This window comes from Crocodylus siamensis, chromosome 5, assembly GCF_052110815.1.
Source record: "Crocodylus siamensis isolate JL-2025a chromosome 5, ASM5211081v1, whole genome shotgun sequence".
NCBI classification, from domain to species: domain Eukaryota; kingdom Metazoa; phylum Chordata; order Crocodylia; family Crocodylidae; genus Crocodylus; species Crocodylus siamensis.
Genome location: NC_143399.1, coordinates 66,033,156 through 66,053,966, shown reverse-complemented (window position 1 = coordinate 66,053,966; position 20,811 = coordinate 66,033,156). Strand labels below are relative to the sequence as shown.

Here is a 20,811-nt window from a genome sequence, read left to right as displayed (position 1 = left end):
TCGCAAAATTTTTTAGGAGTGAAGACTCCATTTTCCCTATGTGTATATACAGTGCTCGATTCCTGAAAGGGACTTCTTGGTGCTGTAGTAATATGGATTCTTGTTGTTTACTGTTTTCAGTAGCAAACACTGTGGCTAAGTACATGCCACATGCCTGCAATGGCTCAAGCCAGGAGCAGGGGACAGTAGTGCATGTTTCCCTGCTTGGCTGTAGCAGACAGCTTGGGCCAGGGCTAGCCCACCCATCCTGTGAGGGGGTGGAGTGGTTGCAGGGGAGTTGCAAAGCATCCTGGAATGCCAGGGGACCATGAGTGAACTTGAATCTGGAGGAGATATGGGACAGAAGTTCAATAAACCAATTTAAACTAAATTAGTTAAGTTTGATACTACATCCATCCAGGTTTATCATAAACCAGTTTTGGCCATTTTGAAAGCAGTTTATGTGAACTGAACTTCTGTTGTGTTACAGATTTGAACCAGTTTCCAATGTGTGTAATTTCTGTAACTAGCTTTTGAAACTATGCACGAGTAGTATTATAGGATGAAACTGCACACTCAGTTTAGGAGGTATTTCCATGTACTCAATTTGGAGTGAAATTCCCCCAGAAGTCATGTGTAAGACCTTCTTTACTGTGGAAACCTTGGGCATATCTACACCATGGCTTTACCTATGGGTGAGGGGCTGCAAGCAGGTTCTGCCTACCCTCTCCCATTGATGCACTTCAAACTGGAAAATGTGCTGAGGAGGCTGTTTTGAAGTCATCTGTAGTGACTGGTCTTAAGCATGTCAAAGACGCTGCCATGTGAGGTATAGATATGCCACCTTGGTAGTCTTGTTTAGAGGATTTTGGTAGATTGCAAGAGGCCTGGTCTAAGTTTATTTTCCCAGAAAGAAGCAGTCATATTCAAGGGTAGTAGTCCAATATGCTGGAATTTGTACAAATGGTCCATGAACTGAAGGCACACCTGTAGTTCCAGAGAAGTCTCTGGCGGTGAGGTGGTTCTTTTTCTATCCCTACACAAAATCCATTGGAGTCCTATTGACTTCGGTGAATTCCAGTCGGCTTGATTCTTCTCATAGGAATAAAGCAGGAATGAGGTCAGTCTTATTCAGAGCACAGAAGTGAATGATACAACTTTCTTAAAAACTCTTGTTTGGCTCAGAATTTAAAAAGAATAATTACAGGACTGAGAACCTGCCTGATTTCATATGAAGAAATAAGAGTTAAAAGGGTTAAAAGGAACCTTTATTACACACATGGTTATATATCCTTTTCCTTTATAATGCTTGGTGTTTATATGTTATTTATCATAACCAAAACTTTGAATATGCATTACATTTATTAAATGAAGTCAACTGTGCATGAAAAATTAAGATGTTTGGATGAATGTCAAGAATACTACTGTTGTGATTCAGTGAAGCTCTTCACTTCATGCTTAACGCCATTGCACTCTATGGAATATGTATGTCTTCTGAGATGTATTACTGTTTTGTTTTTTACACCTAGAGAAACTGAGGCACTGAATTTAAATGTCTTGTTCAATGCCATAAAATGAGACAGTGACAGAAATAGGATTTAGATCTCAGGAGTCCCAGGATCTCAGCCTCCAAGTTAAGCTTTCCCTAATAAACTACTTTTTCTTTAGCCATTAATATAAATTGTAAGGCATTGTGATGATAACATAGTCAAATGACATCTATCCGAAGAATCATTTAGAAATAATGACATATCAGCTACTTCCTTCTGTGAAACAGTTCACAGCAAAATCATTGCATTTGTAACTTAATTCCTCTTTTATAATTGAACTGCTTTGTTAGGGAAATATGTCCCTCAATGAGGTACCAATTTTAAATGCTTTGTGAGGAAAATCTGATCTTCACCTCATAATAATAAGTTAAGATGTTTGGATGGATGTCAAGAACATCACTGGCCTTGCTGCAGCGATTATGCCATAATGGGAAAACCCAATAGGTGTCTGTATCTCCCACCATCCCTCTACTGGAGAGCTCTCAGGCAACCCGCTACTCTTTCAGGTGCATTTAATATTTGCAGCAACAGCAAATTTGTCTGGGAGGCAAGTCCTCATCTGCCACTCACCAAGAACAGACTGTATTAAATTTTTATATTTATTGACATTTCATTACCATAATTGACTGCAGTTGGTTCTCTAGTAGAAGGCACAGGGCTGCCTCCTAAGCAGGAGAATTGGTCCCTTGAGTAGTATTTGCAATTAAAAACAAGGCAGAATGGATTTTTTTTATTGTGTAAATATGATGAGTTGAATTTTCAGCTTTAACTAGAGAATACTGGGTGTACAGAAGCCTTTTTCAAGAGTGAGCAAAATTATGAGTCGGTGGAAAGACGACCCCCAAAGGTGTCAATCAGTTTATATAAAGTCAACTATGCATGAAAAAGCCTCAGTTAATGTCTATTCTGAGAAAGTGTTTGCATTAAGCAGTGTGATGTTGTTCTGCCTGCTTTGTCCATGTGCTGATACTAGCTCACAGAATTTAATACCTTCCTTTTTCATGTCCTTGTGACAAGGTATTTAGTAAAATTCACAGATTCATTGGAATCTGACAGGGCCATGCCTTGAGAGCTTCTGCTATGTCCACAAACTTGTGACTTCTGGATTGTTAACTGTGGGCTTCAGTGCCCGTGCCACCAGCCCCCAATTTAATACCAAAGCTGTAATAGCACCTTTACCTTCCATGTCATAACACGGGATTAAAAGGATAAATAATATGTAACCAGAAATGCAGATAAGCTGTAAATTCATGCTGAAGAGCACAACTTAATAGGCCATTAATTACTTACTGTACTATTAATTTTGGTTAATTAAGCCCAAACCCTGATGAAACCAAGTGAGGATTTTTGCCTCAAGAATGATTACTTTATATTGTACAATAGATTTTAGTACAGTAAAAGATGGCTTGATGATCAAACTTTTCAAAACTAGGTTCTTAAAGTTAAGCTCCTAAATCCATATGTAGATAGTTATGGGTGGCATTTTCAAGTACTCTGACTAAAGAGTGTGTTGACTGCTTATGAAAACTGTGAATACTTGGCTAGTATCTGACAAGTAGCAAAAACACATATAAAAAGTCAGATATCAAGTAATCGCTGGCAATCAAGAAAGATGCAGCCAAATCCTGAAGTCCTTGCTCACATTAAGTTCTCATTGACATTAAGGAAAGTTTGGAAGAACTAAGGGCAAACTTTGTTTAAAACGCAGAACTCTATCCTGAACTATTTGAACTCTGAGGCACTCTCTTGCCTTTTAAGGCAGGAGATGAGTACTACTGAGTTAACTGGGTGAATCAGCCCAGAGGAAGCCACTGCAGTGTAGCTCTTTCTGTATACCCAGTTACAAAACCTACAGTGTAAAGTTCCATCATTTCTCGACCCCAAACATAATTCGTTGTTAAGCTTAAATTGTATTTAACATGTGGGAGGACACAAAAGGTGCAGTGGGGAAGGTGTACATAGAAAGGTGGGGGAAGTTTAAGTTGAGAAGTGGTCATGTTTGCTAAGGATGAATGGTTGTGTTGGAGGAACCGATCATAGTTAATTGATTTGCATAATCATTTTTCTGTCCTTTCACAATGACTAAGGCTCTCATTTATCAAGTACTGACTGTACCATTGAATTACATTCTCTTCAGTCCCAGGAACTGCATAACTGAGAAATAAAGCTCCAGTTCTGTTAATAAGCATGCAGTGAATGAGTACACTGATTGGCTGAAGCAATTCTGTTTCAAGTTACTGACATTTAATTCATAGCCCATGTGGTAAATTAGACTCCTATTTGTATTTTGGGTGAAATGGGCAAGAAATTCCTTCCTCTGAAGCAAGCAATACCATGTGGTAAGCAGAAAGAAAAGGAATTTTTTCTTTCACAAGTATTGTTTGCTTAAGTATGAGACTTTCTATGTTCTGTTGAACTTTTATGGACATTGAACTTTTTGTACTATTTCTAACTCATTTCAGTCTTCCCATATATAACTTGTATTGAAGTTTCTATTGCATTGCTAAGGAAATATAGAAAAGCACTTTAAAAGCTACTTTTGTTGTTTCTAAATTGAGATGGGCTCAGCGTGGGCAGAGAGAGCAGGTATAGTTAAGTCTGGTTTAGCTATATTAATTAAAATTGTGATGACTTAAACAGTATAAGATGTCTGTCATTTTAACATGATACACAATAATAAAAGATAATGAATTAAGTTGCCAGTGTACCTTTCCCCTAGGATGATGTTATTGTTTCCTAATTAGCTATACTATGCAAATAGTGAAACTGATAACACTTCAAAGTACAGTATTTACTTTGTCTAACTTATGTTTAAAGATCAGTAGTACATTAAGATAGGAATGAATTGCAGTTTCCTGTACTAGGATATACAGTTTATTGTGACTGTTTGATTTTACATTATAGAACCTATTATTGGAAAGTAATCTCAAGATGCTGTATAGACGCTAGTTTTAATTATTAATATATAATTTCTATAGTGGTAGTTCCTCAAATTAATAGTACTATAAATATGTTAAGGTAACCTGCAAGTTCTGACTAACACACAATATCAGCACAAATGATGCTTAAAATGGCCACTTTATCCTTAACTTGCCTTGGACCATTTTATACCTTCAGACTCCATTTTGAGACCTTTTTAAAATCAGTGTAGGAAGAGGATGAATGGTCCTCTTGGAGTATAACCTATGCTTTTAACTGGAGATAGCCAGGAATCAAAATCCTGAGTTAGAATAGCCACAAACTTTAGTCAAGTTTAGGTCTGTGACAGAATCTTTTCTGAATATTTAGACGAGATGCTAATTCACTATGGCAGTGCTAAAAAACTATTTTTCCACTAGTAGTATGTAGGGAGGGGGCCATCCTTTTAACTCCAAGGATTCAATATTTTTCCTGTCACTACCCTTTTTCTTATATTGTTATAAATCTCCATCCACAATGGAGTGATAGAGGGAGGCAGGTGAGGTGTGTCATTCTTTGGACCTTATTAGTAGCACTACTTCAGTGGGCTCAAATATTTTCTAGTGTGTGATGCAATTTTCTCTCCATCCAGCAGCAGAGGATACTGCCTCTGAGATATTCCTACCATATGCTAATCTAAGATCTTGGAACCTGATATGTGACCTCTACTGGCATCATTCTTGTGGCGGCCTTGTCATGAAGATACCAAACTGCTTGTCCATTAGCACCTTTGAGATGCTACTAGTTTTACCCCGGTGAAGGAAATCCTGCCAAAAAGTTGTGGAACTGAAATCTGCTCCATGATGGGATAGACCGGGCTCTTTAACTCTGGTTGGCAGCCAGTCTAGGAGTGAAACCCTGATAGATGGGCAAGTGGAAGATCTTTGCTCCTGCAGCTCCTGAAGTCAAGCTGGTTCCAAATGTACTGGCACCTGCCTTTCCTTTGGATTAAACAAGCAAGGCTGAGAGGGGGACACTGTATGTGGGAAGCTCAGTGTCCCTGTATACAGTGCCCAGGCTTTTGCCCCCTGCATGAGTCACTCCAGCTTCGCTTTATTTTCAAGCGAGGACTACATTCCACAAGCTGATGTCTAAATGTGCCTTAGGGTTAGCACTGTGTTTGCACAGGAATTCATGGAAGGGCCTATCTTTTCTGTGATGACCTGCATCCTTATGTTCTGAGTTTTATATTTAAACTTGATATCTTCATGCTAAGTTGGTCAGGTACTGAAATGTATAAATCTGTAAAGCCATCACTTGCTAGAAGGAGCAAACACTGTCTCATCATAACAGACAAAAGGTTATTAAAATCAAACCTAATCTTGGTTTGAATGCATAGGGTAATATTCTGTTTTGCCTCCTTCCTGTTTGTCTAACATTGCTAGATTAGGTTAGAAATGTGCAAGCATGAATACAAGATACCTCCAAACTGAACGATAAAGCAATGGTTGCTTAGCATTGTTTGTATTCATCTTGAGCCAAATTTTCTCATCTTTTTGCTGGTAAGGATAAGACGAAAGGAACTGGATCCTTTATACCAGTTAATACCAAATATTCTCTATGCTATTGCCATTTTAAAATATACTCATGCATCATAACCTGCATTGACTGCAATGTGTTCTTGTCATAAAGTTAATAGGAAAGCAAAGGAAAAATATCATTTTGTTGCTTGCAAGTATTATTGGAGCATGTTGGTCAATGACAATACAACCTTATGCAAAACATAACCATTATTACCATTGCCTGCTTTACGTATAAATTATGACAATAGTAGGGGTGTGTGAAATGGGCCCTATTCGATTCAGATTTGGCCTGAATTGGGGACAGCGATTCAATTTATTGATTCACATCACTGTCCCTGATTCGATTCAGCCAAATCTGAATCTGAAGATTCGATGCTGAGATTCGGCCATAGACACAGCTTTCAATGTTTTTCTTAAATACCTCAAGGTCAAGGTACCAGGCATGACTCATGAACACTGCAATGCCTGGGCGAATGGAGTATCGCACTGGAGTGCGGGGGCAGGGAGCCCATGTGCTCAGTGGCAAACTCAGAAGTGCTTTGAGGGGCCCCCCACACCTCCTTGGCTCAGCAATTGGCTATGGGGGGACCCCAGGTGTCCCCCTATATCCAGGACGTACCAGTTGCTGAGCCAGGAGGGCATGGGGGGAGCTCCCACGTGTTCTCTGGCAGACCTGTAGCAAAACCCCAAGTTTTTCTTTTTTAATACATATATATATACACACACACGATAGATATGCATTCCCTTCCCTTCCCCAATTTTTTCTGGCTTTTCTTTCTCTCTCTATTCCCTAGAGACAAGTGTAAGCGAGCTCAGATTTAGGATAAGTTTTAACTTTTTTATTTTGGTAGCAAGTTTTTGGTTTTGTATATCCACTGTTTTATATTGTATTATTATTAGGTGTGTATTGATTTTTACTGTTGTATATTGTATTATTATCATTTTCATATTGATTTTTATTGTTTCATATGGATATTGTGTGGTTTAGGCCTGTGTTTGTAAGTGAACCAAAGTAATGTCAAGTTTCCATCTTGTGTCCTCTGCCCCGGCATCCCCTGTGTTGCAACTGTATGAGTCACGTACCCCTCCCATTTAAATTGGTTCCCAGATGAATGAGAGTGATTAGGAATGATTGAAATACAATGGTAGCAAGTGTCTACTGAATGGTCTGTAATGACTGGGCCATCACCTCGCAGTGATTCATCCAGGAACCACAGACCTCACCCAGGAGCAGAGACAAGAACCCAGCATTTCAAAGACAAAAGACCCTGCAGAACCAGCAACTCTACCATTGTACCCCACCATTACAGACACCTGAAATTGCACATCCTTGCATGAAGCACACATGCTCAGTACGCTAGGGGCTGACCCTTGTCTGGGCATGCCTCCTGTCACTATGGTCACACAAGGTCTGCCTCTATAAAAAGGGGCAGTGAAGACAGAGCCAGTGGGACGCCCTCTCCATCTGGACCAGCACCATGTCACACCACCTATCTACCCAGAGGCCCTGCTGGTGACCCCCCCTGGACAACATCTACTGGCCAAGAACCCCTTTCCAGCCTGAATAGGTATCTATCACCCCCCACCTCCTCTTCAACCAAGGACTTAGACTCTGCTTCTCTTCCCTACCTGGACTCCAACCCTTCCACTGAGTTTCTTTCTCCAGCTGCCATTGTGAGTGTGTGTGTGGGTGTGTGTATGTGTGAGTGTGTGAACCAATAACTTCATGGGGCTGTGTAGTGTGTTGTCTGTGTAATTAAACTGTAATTTGGACCCCTAAGTTGGATTTTGCTTTACTAAGGTTTGGCCCTGCTCCAGTCTCTGCTTCTTGTCCTTCTAACTTCTGTCTCATTTCTCCCTCTCCCGCTTCTGGCTCACTGCCACCTCCAACACCTGCCTTCAACTCCTCTCTGCCTCCAAAGCCTTTGTTTCTTTGCCACTGTCTTATCCCTACTGCCTTTTCCTTTTCCTTTTCCCCTAAGGAACCAGGTTTCTGCCTCAGTTTCTTTCCTGGCTGTCTCCTCCTTGTCACCACTTATCTGCTCCCCTCCCCTCATATCTCAGCAGTCTGCCTCAGTTTCCAGCTGCAGTCTACCTGAAGTAAACCCAAGTCTCAGTTCCTCAGCCAGCTTCTCTGTAGTCCACCGGTTCTAATCCTGGTTCTGGCAACTTTCATTCCCTACACTTTAACTCTCTCTCTCTCTCCCTCACCTTAACCTTCCCCCAAGTATCCCAGGTACTCCAAGCATACCATCCAAGTTAGGAAGTTACCTGTGTGTATGTGTAGGTGGGTTGTATGTGTGTGAACTGCTGAGTGTGTATATATATATGGCATTGTGTGCATGATATACGAATTAGTGATCTGTGTCTAACTGTGGGGTGTATAGTCTATGTGCTTGAATTGGTGATAGGTATGCATGTGCCTAGGCTGGTTTGGATGCATCTGTGCCTGAGCTGGTAGTGTGTGTGTGTATGCACCTAATTGATTTGTGTGTTTGTATATGTGCAATTGTGTCACACTCTCCTGTCTAACAGTGCAATATTGAGATCCTGAGAGTTGGCTTGACCCCACAGGGCAACAGACCCAGAAGTGAACCAGAAGTGCTTATGGTCCACTTCCAGGTTTCCTGTTGTGTGTGCTGTGGAGCCCACCACACTCCTGTGGGGACATTCCATGTGCCCCACCATCATAGCGTTCACAAGTCACCTGCTACCTAGAAGTATGTATAAAGAACATTTAAAGCTGTGTCTATGTCCAAATCACTGAATCTTTCTGAATCTCTCCAAATCGATTTGGAGGGTTCTGATTTGATTTGGAGAGATTAAAAGGTCCTCTGATTTGACTTGGATTTGGAGATTCAACCACTGAATTAGGCTGAATCTCTGCTGAATCAAATCAGGGACTGAAGCTTCGTATAGCCCTAGACAATAGCTATTGTGTTAGGTTCCATCATTGAATATTGGCTGCAAATTCTATTTCTCTAATAAAGTAGTGGGTGACATTCATTAGATGGCCAAAATCAGACCTATATATCAACTAGTTCTCATTTAAGGCCTAATTTTTTTTGATAATGTGGACTAATCCAAAAAAAATCCCACATCTATATTGCACAGTAATGGGACATATGGTGTTAGTTCAAAAGTTCTGCCTTAAGCACATGAAATGTATTAATTTAGAAACTGCACTGCAAGCGCAAATGGGAATCCTTAACATAAGGTAAAGAGTAATATATTTCAGATATATAGCACAGATACCATGGTAGCAGCATAAAGAAAAGAAAACAAAGCTGCAAATTCAAAAACAACACTGAAGAACACAGGAGAATTGAAAAGGATCTGCAAAGTCTTCCACCTAGAGGTAAGATTAAACCACAGAATTCAAACCTACATTGAAATTCAGATTTAAATTTGCTCCAGAACTTGTGGACATTTATAGATTTGGGTTTTTAATTATAGCCCGTCTCTGTATCTACCTTTTGCATTACAAACTTAGTTGGAAACGTGCAACCATGTGGTGTGTTTTAAACAATTATTGACAGTCAATAGGGTGAAAATATAACCTCAAATAACCCTGAGCTTTAGGTAAATATTTGGGCTGGTTATTGTATCTGCATTGCTCTGACCATACTAAGTAGAGAGAATTTTGCAGCAAGAATGAACCAAATGTGGATAAGAGCAAAATGAATGACTTGCATATGGGCAGCCTGGACTGTATGTCAAGTGGTATGTGTTGACTACTGCAGCAAAATGCAAGAACAATGGTATTCTGCACCAGTCTGTAATGTGCCAGTCTTTTTGAGTCCTGGATACAGGAAAGATGGCAGCATACTGTTAGTGTAGAAAATACAGCAAAGTGCTGCTTTTAATCTTGGAGAAATTAAAGTTTCTCTAACTAGGAGGAATTGTTGCCATCATATACCACATAGTTAGCTTGTGAAATATGGCATTCAGAACCAATTTGGTTATGATTTACAATTAACTATTACAAAGCAAATCATTCTTTGGTTGTTTTCTACTATGAAATTTGGAGAAGTATAAAATGTACGTGTGCTACTTTATTTCCTTTTGAAATGGTAATTACTATTGCTGAGGGGCCTCACTTAGTGCAGAAAATGAAATGTGTAGCACAGGGAGGAACTAATTTCTGAAGAACTGCTGAAGAGTTGTAATGATTTGAAAAACTGCTTTCTGCAAATAAGTGCACAAAAGAGCTTCATTTTTGAAATTCCAGCCAAATAAATGAAAATAAAACAAAACAAAGTATTTGTGTGTAAGGCCCAGCGTTCAATTCTTTGTTGCTGATTGCACTTTTTCTCCTCAGGGCCTAAAAAATGGCTGAAGAGAGGCACAGCTCCATGAAGTATGGCAACCCAATGGGAACACCTAGAGTTATTGTATTTGATTCAATACTGTTGGGAGTTACAGAGGTTGCTTCCTGCTCCTCACCCATTTTGGCTTGCTGCATGGAATTGGGTGCCGTTTTGAGTCTTGTTCACACTATTTCTCCGCTGACCTTTGCAGGAGAGAACAGTGGGCTGAGTATGACTAGTTCTTGAGCAGGGATTCAAGGAGGAAGGCCATGGGTTCCATCAGGTTTGTTACCTCGTAATTGAGCCCTTCATTTCTACAAAATAATATAGGACTTGGATTATCAAAGACTGGGCTTGAATTTAAAATGTGTGACATCCAGAAACAAACCCTTCTCTTGAAGGTTTTGCTGTAATCTTGTTTGTAGTAATATCAATAACAGCAAGGTTGTTAATAAATAAATAACTTAAATAGCTCTTTTCGATCATAAAATGCAAGGGGTTTTCCAAACATAAAATAAAGATCCTGTGATGTAGGCTTTGTATTGTAGTTTTATAGTGGCAGAGTGGTACCATATGGCATGTGTAGATGAAACGAGAGGTGTGCATGACATTTTAAAGTGGCTTAAATGCTTTTGCACTGCTTTAATGGTATTGGTGTTTGCATGCCTCAGCGGTGTACTGTGCATTTATTCCAGCAACTGTAGGAAATTCAGCGGCATAATGAGCCTTAAATGACGTGAGGCACAGCAAACAAAAACTCATTTGAGGAGTTTTGGTTTGCTGCCCCTACAGCCACAGAGAGAAGCGCCAGGCTCCATGCAACTCCACTGCTCTGCTGAAAGCCCTGCGGGCAGCCTGGCAGCAGCGCGGGAAGGCAGGCTGTGCCCAAGAAAAGTGGTGAGCCTGTTCTTTTTTTTCCCTCCCTGGAGCCTACCTGCCTGCCTGAGCTGTGCAGGGGCCCATGCTTCCCTCCATGTCTGCAGTGCCCCCCAGGCCTGCTCGAGCCCAGTGCCTGCGGGTGTGTGCCGCCTGTGGGGGCTGCAGCTGCCATGGAGTAAAGCACCCCCACCTCCAGCCTAGGGACCATTCTGCCTGCCGGCATCTCCCAGGGACCCTCCCCTCCTTGCCGGGGAAGCAGGTAAGTCAGTGGGGATTGTGTATGACATGGGGGTTTAATCAGCCCTAAATTGAAGTGGTGTTTTTTAAAACCCACCACTTCAATTTAGGGCCCCTGTTTTGTCTACACATGGCCATAGAGTGTACTAGGGAAGCAAACAGTAAGTTTCATAGATTTCATAGACATTCGGGCTGGAAGGGACCTTGGAAGATCATCAAGTCCAGCCCCCTGCCCAAAGGGCAGGAAGTCAGCTGGAGTCATAGGATCCCAGCAAGATAAGTATCCAATTTACTCTTGAAGGTGTTCAATGTAGGTGCTTGAACCACCTCCGATGGCAGGCTGTTCCAGACCTTGGGGGCTCGGACAGTAAAGAAATTCTTCCTTGTGTCCAGCCTGAAACGGTCTTGCAGGAGTTTGTGACCGTTCGACCTCGTCATCCCTTGGGGCGGTCTGGTGAATAAACGTTCCCCCAGATCCTGGTGGTCACCCCTGATAAACTTATAGGTGGCCATCAGATCACCCCTGAGCCTGCGCTTTTCCAGGCTAAAGAGCCCCATGGCTCTCAGCCTGTTGTCATAAGGTCTGTTTTCCTGACTTCTGATCATGCGCGTGGCTCTCCTCTGGACTCTCTCAAGCTTCTCCGCATCCTTCTGGAATTGTGGAGCCCAAAACTGGATGCAGTACTCCAGCTGCGGCCTCACCAAGGCTGAGTACAGGGGGAGAAGGACATCCTGGGATTTGCTTGAGAAGCATCTATGGATGCAAGACAGCATTTTGGTCGCTTTACTAGCCGCAGCATCGCATTGCAGACTTATGTTCATCTTGTGGTCAATGATGACCCCCAAGTCTCTTCCTTCCTTAGTGCTAGCCAGCGTAGCACTGCCGAGCCTATAAGGATGCTGCAGGTTTTTTTTCCCCACGGTGGAGAACCTTGCATTTTTCGGTGTTGAACACCATCAGGTTCTCATCTGCCCATCTGCTGAGCCTGTCCAGGTCAGCCTGGATCACCCGCCTGTCTTCTCGTGTGGATGCTTTACCCCAAAGTTTGGTGTCATCGGCGAACTTGGCCAGTCCACTCCTGACTCCAGTGTCCACATCAAGTTCAAAGCGTGCTGCATGAAAGCAGAGGTGAAAGTATTTTGATCAATAATAGGGATGTCAAACTCCTTTGGGACTCAGGTTGGATCCAGACTGCAGGGGTCCTCATGGACCAAATTCAGACCCAGATCCATCTCCAGTGGCAAGGTAAGCGGTAGCAATGTAATTGCTATACGTTCCGGAGAGCCAGGATCAAAGCACTTATTGCTTACCCTTCTGCCACTAGCATATATTCACAACAGGACTTCACACACCACCATTGCAGTGGGCTGCACCACCATTTGCCCTGCCCCTGATTTTTCTGTCCCCTTCAGGAGCCGTGTGGGCTGACTTATATTGTTCCCTCGGCTGGACACTGGGTTCCTTACAAGCATTGCAGGATTGTTAGTGTCAATGTAGACAAGCAGTCTCTCAACTTCTGGTTTCTCAGTCAATCTTTTCCCTGAAGTTAGCCATGATTTCAATTTTTCTGTTTTAGAAAGCCAATAGGCTACTTTATTGTTGCCTGGATTCAAACCTGTGATTCTAACAAGTCTATATATTTTAAACCTGATGCTTAAGTTAATCCATCAGCTTCTCTGTAAAACAGTTCCTTTAATGAGTAACTTTTACTCCTGATTTTCAATTAAACAGATGGTGTTTTAAATTAAAGGCTCTCAAATCACAAATGGCAAATTACTCATATACTGGAGTAGTTTTGGTATTTCCTTAATTATTTCAAGATTACAAGGCTGATGCTCTAGAGCAGGGGTGAGTGGTGCCTCCTGAGTCTCAGGGGGCACAATTGCAGACCAGAAACTACAGACTGGAAGCCGTTGGCCTGGCAAACTGTGGACCACTGGCCAGAACACAGGTAAAGCTACCTCCACCCCCTCGGCAGGGGAGGTGGGCCCAAACCGCGGCTGCTGAGGGCCCTGAAGGAGAAGCCATGGCCTTTCCAGAGCCTGGCTCTGTGGGGCCGCAGTTTGCCATCCTGAGCAGTGCCAAATCTTGGGGGGCCATGTGGCCTGTCCTGTGCTTCCCCTACCAGTCGCCTGTGTTCCAGAGAGCAGTCAAATTCATCCCCAGTGGAAGCAGGCATAGCCAGTGGAGTTGCAATTAGTTCCATCAGAATTGAAATTGATTCCATGTTGCTAGTGATTCAAGTCAGATGTGAATGCGTGACTAGAACCCACTAATTATGCTGCACAGTGGGGGTGGGGAGGGGGAGGCAGGTTTTATACTCATTACTACCTTATGACCTGCACCCTTAAATGGCTGTTGACTTTAATAGCATATTTGATTCCACTGCTGTGGGTGCATCTACACATGCAATTAATGTGAAGCAAGAAACTCCAAAGTGTTTTGCTTTTGGAGTTTATTGCTCCCAGGTGTGCCATTTGAATGTGCACCTAGGACCACAGCCTGTTGAATCAGGTCAGAGAAGCCTTACTGCCAAGGGACCCAGGGGGTCAGCCGGCCAGCCTGGGGCTGTTCCCTGCTGGCTCAACATGCTGTGCAGAGGCTGCCAGGGGCACAACAGTGCTCTGGTATGGGGCTAGCTGGCAGACAGCCCTCATACGGAAGCACCCTTGTGCCCCAGCCAACCACATCAGTATCTACATGTGCTTTGCTGTGGAGCAAGCAAAAAAACTATGTTGCTGTGGAGTTAATTAGTTTACTCCAGCCTACTTGTCCTGCATGTGTAGATGCCAGTATGTTTACTGAAGAGCTAATTAGTCAACTGCAGTAAACGTTTCATGGAGACACACCCTGTGTGTCTCTATTTGCAAATAAAAATCCATATGAGATGTAGTGGAGATTAAGCCAATAGTGCAATGCAGTCAGTGCAGTGACCAATGCCTCCATAGGGAAGTCATTCAATTTTGTGTTTTCTTTCTGTTATTGGTGTGTGGGATTCTCTATTCTCTGAAAATTTTACGTTCGAGGAAGAGTGCACAATGGATGAGGCAAAACTCTTTGCAGAGGACTCTTTGAGAGCTTTAACCAACTTCAGAATGAATAATGCTATCAGAGGCATACATGAAATTTGGGTCTGAAAGGAGGACATATTAGACCAGCTTGACAGTGCTGGGGCAAAAATGGATGCAATCAGTCCAATTTAGTCATATTTTGATTTAGTTTGAGACTATAATTCTGTCTGGAAATATAAAATTTCCAAACACAGCTGATGATTTGTAAGCTATGCTTTTAATATATAGCCTTCTGCCCGTTATTGTCTTTCAGTGATGGAATGCTCTGCTTTGTCTTTGAGCACATGCACATCTATTTTTTCAAGTAAAGGATAAAAGCAGCTAATGCAGTAAGAAATTATTATAGTGCAAAATGGATGCACTGGGAGGGACTGAGGGACAGATTTTGAAGTTTTTTAGGTGCCTACCTCCTACAGAAATCAATGCATAGATGTTGATGCTAAACTATAATTAGTTGCCTAAATAATTTTTAAAAAGCTGGCCTGCAGTTAATCAGAAAACGAATTTGGCAGTATTTTACTACAATCCCCAGGAACAGAAGACTGTTAGTATGCCCACAGTAATGCTTAGCATTTTTTGTTCAGAAAGGGCTTTATAAAGATTAATCATCTCAACATCCCCTGTATGTTAGACAAGTCAGTATAATCATCCCTATTTGGTAAACAGGGAAACACTCTTCTTTGAACTTAATATGTTCATAGAATAGAGAAGCCCACATAGCAAGAACAAAAGAAAACACAACATTTAATGTCTTTTCCTTTGAGTGAGCCACTGTACATTGCACTCATGGCCTACTCTCCAGTATACCCCACATAGATTTTAAAATTAAGAAATAGAAATGCACAGCATCTGAATCAGATATGCTATTAAACATTAACAGCCATTTGAGGGTGCTGGTCATAAAGCAGTAATGAGTCCTTTTACTAATAACAATATAAAACCCACTAATTTCACTTCAACTGGGCTACTGGGAGCACAGTTTTGGCTCATTAGGGTAAGTGATTTGCCTAAGACTTCAGGAGGAGGCGGTTTCACAGCCAGAGTTAGAATCTGGAGATTTGTGTGAGCTCAGTCATACTCCCAAACCTCTAAACAATGTCGTCTTCTTTGGACAAATCTTCTGTTCACAAACCTAAACGATTGTCCTTCTGACTTTCTGATACTTAGAACAGTTCTTCTGTGCATAGGGAAATAGCTGCATTCTTAAAATTATGACTAAGTCTCTAAGCAAATTCCATACAGCATACAGACAAGCATGATGTATCTCTGTAGTTAGAAAAAGGAGCTGTTTCCCATGTGCATATAAATCTAGGCAGTTTTGTTTGCAGCTACTTTAATGCCAGTGGACCATCATTTGTTTTCACTTTGAATCAGGAATAAAATGTACAGACCCAGTCTATCTCTCATTGATACAGTGCATTTTTTTCCATTAAGGTTTGAATAAGGTTTCCAGGAATGAGGTTCTCATTTTTGTTGTCAAGCCCATTGTGCTTTTGGAAACTATACATGATACAAAGCTCCCTATTTTATTTGGATTTTTTCATAGTTTCCTTAATTTCATAAATTGGCCACATATTTACTCTTACATTTCAGACAACCTGGACTTCTGATGCCTGGCAACACACTACCATTTGGAGGTTATTCAGCAATATTACAGTACACAATACTTGCTTCCGAGTCAGTGTTTAATTCCTGTCTCATGGATTTGTGTGCATTCCTCTTTATTCCCTCTTTCCTGTACTCTTTTACACACCCACACATATCTCTAAGGCACAAGAAAGGTTTGAGGTAATACCTGCAGGGTACCAATGTTTCTGAATTGGCTGGTGATTATTTTGACTAAACCACGGTTCTCAAGGGAAAATAAACTGTAATTGCTTAGACCTAAAGCATGGGGTATTTTTGTCAGAAACCATTTTAGCCCTAAGGAAATATAAGTTCTGCACACTCACTTCTCATCTACTATCTTTCAATCACAGTAGTATACAAGTATATTGGAAAAGCAAAGTGCTTATGATTATATCTGCTTTTATAAGTTTAACTGTAATCATCAGACTAGAAACAGAGCGCACAAGTCATTTTATCTACATTATTTGTAGCCAATCTCTCTCTCTCAGAGCATATGAGTGCTTCTGACCTAGTTAAACCCCTGCTATTTTGAAAATGATTAATAAAAAACCCCCACATCCATACTTCTTTGAGTCTGCACACTCACTTGTTGCCCGGTAACCAGAAGGATAGAGCCTTCTTTCCCATGTACCACTTGCCGATAAATGTGATCTAGTATTAAGAGTTCACTCCAGCAATTCTGAAGCAACTTCATTTGGTCATCAACCTGTAAAACAAACATAAACATTGTTAACATTACTTTGGTAGTAATTCTTACTTCATTCTGATTGCAGAGGCTGCTGATGGCAAATTGGGTAGAATTTAACCTACTTCAGTTGTCTGGTTACTTTAGTTTAATTTAGTTAATTTAGTTTAGTTAATTTAACCTACTTTAGTTGTCACAGATATGCAGATTTAATGTTATCAGGACTGAAGTGATATCAATAATTATTGGTGTTAGAACACCAATCTTAACTGAATATATAGCTCCTTGTCAATAGATGACATAATCTATGGTCAAGTAAAATATTTACAACTAATTAACTGTCAAAAATGTGATCCATGGCATTGTTGTAAGGAGTACTGACAACAGCGTATGTGGTGGAACATCAAGTGACCAAGGTACTTATTAGTAGGTGCTTATATCAGAAGAATAGGAGTAATTTACAAAGCAGTTCCTTTGTAAACTGCTTTGAAATCTACGAAAAAGAGCTCTCTTTAAGCATCAAGTATTTTTATATGTTTATTAAATTATTAGAGTGACATTCTTTCAAACTTAAACTATAGCTGTGAACCACAAATACTGAGTAACTGAGATTAAGAGATGTTCTTCAGGAAGCAATTAAAAAAAGAGATGGTCCAACAGCGAAATCTTATTTATGTACAAAACAGGCAAAGACTATGCCACTTCTCCATATTCCTGCCACTAAGCCTCACCTTTGAAAAGTACTATGGAAATGGAAGAAAAATATCAAAAGTACAAATGCTTTGACAAGCCCAAGTCAAGGATTAGCCCCTTTATAAGCAAAAAGCTGAGGAATAATAAAATATGTTATGACATAAGAATGAGAAAATGGTGGAGAAAAAGGAAGGATAGCTCCTTTCCTATAAATTAGAAGTAAAATGAAGCAGGGTGGTCACAGGTGGCATGTTCAGGAAAGAAAATTATGAGTATAGGCAGTGATCACAGAAGGTGTATCAGTAAGGAATTACTGCATTTGACAGTAGCAGAAATGTACCTGATATTAGTACTAAATGGGTGCATCTACACATGTGCTCTACTGCAAAGTAGACTAATTAGCTTTGCATTAAAGTGTAACAGTCTACATGTGTGCTGGTATTAGGGCACAGTAAACTAATTCACTGCACTGTAGCATAGTACTGTTGGGCACAGTACTGTCTTGTGGCAGAGTGCTTTATTGCTCCAAAACACGTGTGTAGATGGATGACTGGGGGCTGCAGTTGTGTCCAGTCAACCTACGCAGCAGGGGGCCAGACCTCTACCTGCCACCTAATCACACTGCCAAACATGCAGAGCCATCTCATACCCCAGCCAGCCCCTCTGCCACCCAATGCTACCATCTGGGCAAGGGACAGACATTACACACAAACTGGTTTAAGTGATCAGAAACTGGTTTAAACCTGTAACAGAACACATGTTCAGTGCATAAAAACCAGTTTGAAAATGGCTGAAACTGGTTTGAGATAAACCTGGTTGAACGCAGTCAGACTTAACTGATTTGTCTCAAACCAGCTTATGCAATGTCTGTCCTAGACCCCTTGCTGGTTTAAGATAAATTAGAGTCCCCCAGCATCCTGGTATGCTCTCTGGGCTGGGCAGGGCTCTCTGCTCCACAGCATGGCTGGTTCCTCCCCTCCACTCCCTGGCTGGACCGCAGCATAGACTTACAGGCACAGCAGGGTCTGCTGACTTCCCTGTGCCTCCCTCTTCTCCTCCTCTCACCACTCGCTGCTTAAGCAGAGATCCCTTCCTCCTCCCTGCTACAGCAGGGCCTGTAGCCAGCATGTGGTATGCTAGCTAAGGGCCTAGAGGTGTCTGTGTGTGTGTGTGTCTCTCTCCAGTTTCACTGGGGTAGGCAGACAGAACAATGACCGTTTAGGGCTTCTGGAGCTAATCAACAGGTCTGCTGGTAAGCTGTTTAAGAAGTTTGAAGTAGTGTGGATTGAGGCTGTTGTTTTGTGAATCAGGTGATAAAGACTGTTATCAGCATAAGTGGAACAGAATCTGGCCTGTCACATGGAAATATGAGAGCTAATCTGTGCAACAAGGATTACAAATTTTAGAAAACATGTTAATATAGGACAATTTCAAATATAATTTGCAGTTTGCACAAGACTGTCTCTAACATTGCTTACAACCTAATGAAACAAGCTTTGAGGCATGAGTTTAAATATATAATACGATACACTGCGTATTCAGATGTAACCCGGGCAGTACTCCAAGAGGTACCCCCTCTCCAACTGAAGGGATCAAAGCAGGTGCACAAGTGCTGTGGGAGGTGTAGGGACTCTCTTCCCCCTATAGAGCAGAGCCAGACTGCCAATGGGGACTTAACCATATACCTTTTAATACTGGGAACATAACAGGCATAAATCAGAGGGTATAGTGGACACTACAATGCCCCAAGGGGGCAGGATTCAACAAAGGTTAGACACTTACAGTCATTGACAAAAAACAGGGTTAACAAAATATAAAACACGAACAGCAGAACAAACAATTTGGGTTGGTGAAATATAAAAAAGGCGCAAAATGTCAAATGACAAGGAAATATAGGGCCTTGGTACCTGGAGGGGAAGAAAACACAATGGCCCCTTCCCACTGCAAGAGAATTCACTCCAAGCAACCCCAGCTGGGACTTGAACCCAGATATCACATGTGGTAGGCAGGAACACTGCCACACAGCCACTACTAGTAGCGCTAGTCCACCCTGCTAGAGGTCTTGACCTTCCTGGAGCTCCGGCCTCACATCAAGCTGCCTGGCCTCTGACTGGAGGAGCTGGAAGCAGAGCTGGAAACCTCTCGGGTCACTGCTCAGATCCTGGCTGGAGCAGAGGAGCCTCTCCTGCTGGCTGCAGCCTCCCCTCGGGAATCCTGGAGCCTATTGGGGAGCCTCTCCTACCGGCCGTGCTGCTGAGGGTCCCAACTGCTGCCTGCAGAGTCCTGCTCTTTCAGGCTGTCCTGGGGCACTGCTCCTGCCCTGCTGGCTCAGCTCTGTGAAGCTCCTTCCTTATTGTCCCTCACTGGTCTCTCCCCTGAGTCAGCCCACACTGCCCGCTTTTATCCCCCTCCAGGTGACCCAAGGGGCCAGTTGGGACACGGGGGGAGGGGGGAGAAGGGGGGTGAGTCTCTGGGGCCTGATTGGTGCGGAAAGGGAATCCCAAGTCTTCCAATCATCTTTTAACCCTTCAAAACCCCTGGGCCAAATCACTACCAGATTGGTGAGGAAAGGGTATCCCAAGTCCTCCAATCATCTTTTGCCCTTTCAAAACCCTTGGGCTAGGTCACTGCCAGCTAGTCCATCACACAGATAAGAAGCCAGACACTTGACTACAGTATTATGCCATGGCAAACAGAATATATTGCCAAAAACCATCTGTCTCAACCACAGGCAGCAACTTTTGAAAATAAGCTGCATTTTGCATTTCTGGGTTTTGAAGGACGCAGCAGCAGCTAACATATAATCAAAGCTTACCTCCCAAGTTTTTATCTTATCATTAGAAAGCTGGTGCTGTTAGAGCAGTATGAGATGGCAAATTCACAAAAATTCATGTTTCGCACATAGGCTGTTCCTGCTGTTGTACAAGAATCATAAAAAAGTAGGAACAGTGAACATCTGCCAGTGGCTTACAAAACCTGTACCTATTTTAGTTTAATCAGCAAGAGCCCATAAAATGAATAGAGGAAAAGCAAAGTGCAGATGTACAAATTAATGTCAGCTTGAGAGAATTAGTTGATGCATCTGCTTTTGACATTCCAGAAAAACCGGTTCAGCAGGAGAATGCTGTACACTTTTGCACTGTAAAATACAGAGTTTAATTTAAAAGTGGTAGTGCTCTACTGTAAAGTTGGGGAAGTTATCATCTATGGAATACTCCTGTAAGGTTTTGTAAAATAGGAAAAGGTACTTGATACCACTATGCTATTGTACTGAATAAGTGAAATAGATTGAACTA

General features: G+C 41.9%; 1 protein-coding gene across 2 annotated transcripts in view; it reads right to left on the bottom strand.

The window, feature by feature from the left end:
- Positions 1 to 20,811, bottom strand: part of NR5A2 (nuclear receptor subfamily 5 group A member 2) — a 126,855-nt gene that overhangs the window by 41,235 nt on the left and 64,809 nt on the right. For both annotated transcript variants that reach the window (XM_090049100.1, XM_090049101.1), the window contains exon 6: positions 16,724 to 16,843. In XM_090049100.1, the coding sequence (XP_089905226.1) occupies positions 16,724 to 16,843 (120 nt within the window). The remainder of the gene's footprint in view (positions 1 to 16,723; positions 16,844 to 20,811) is intronic.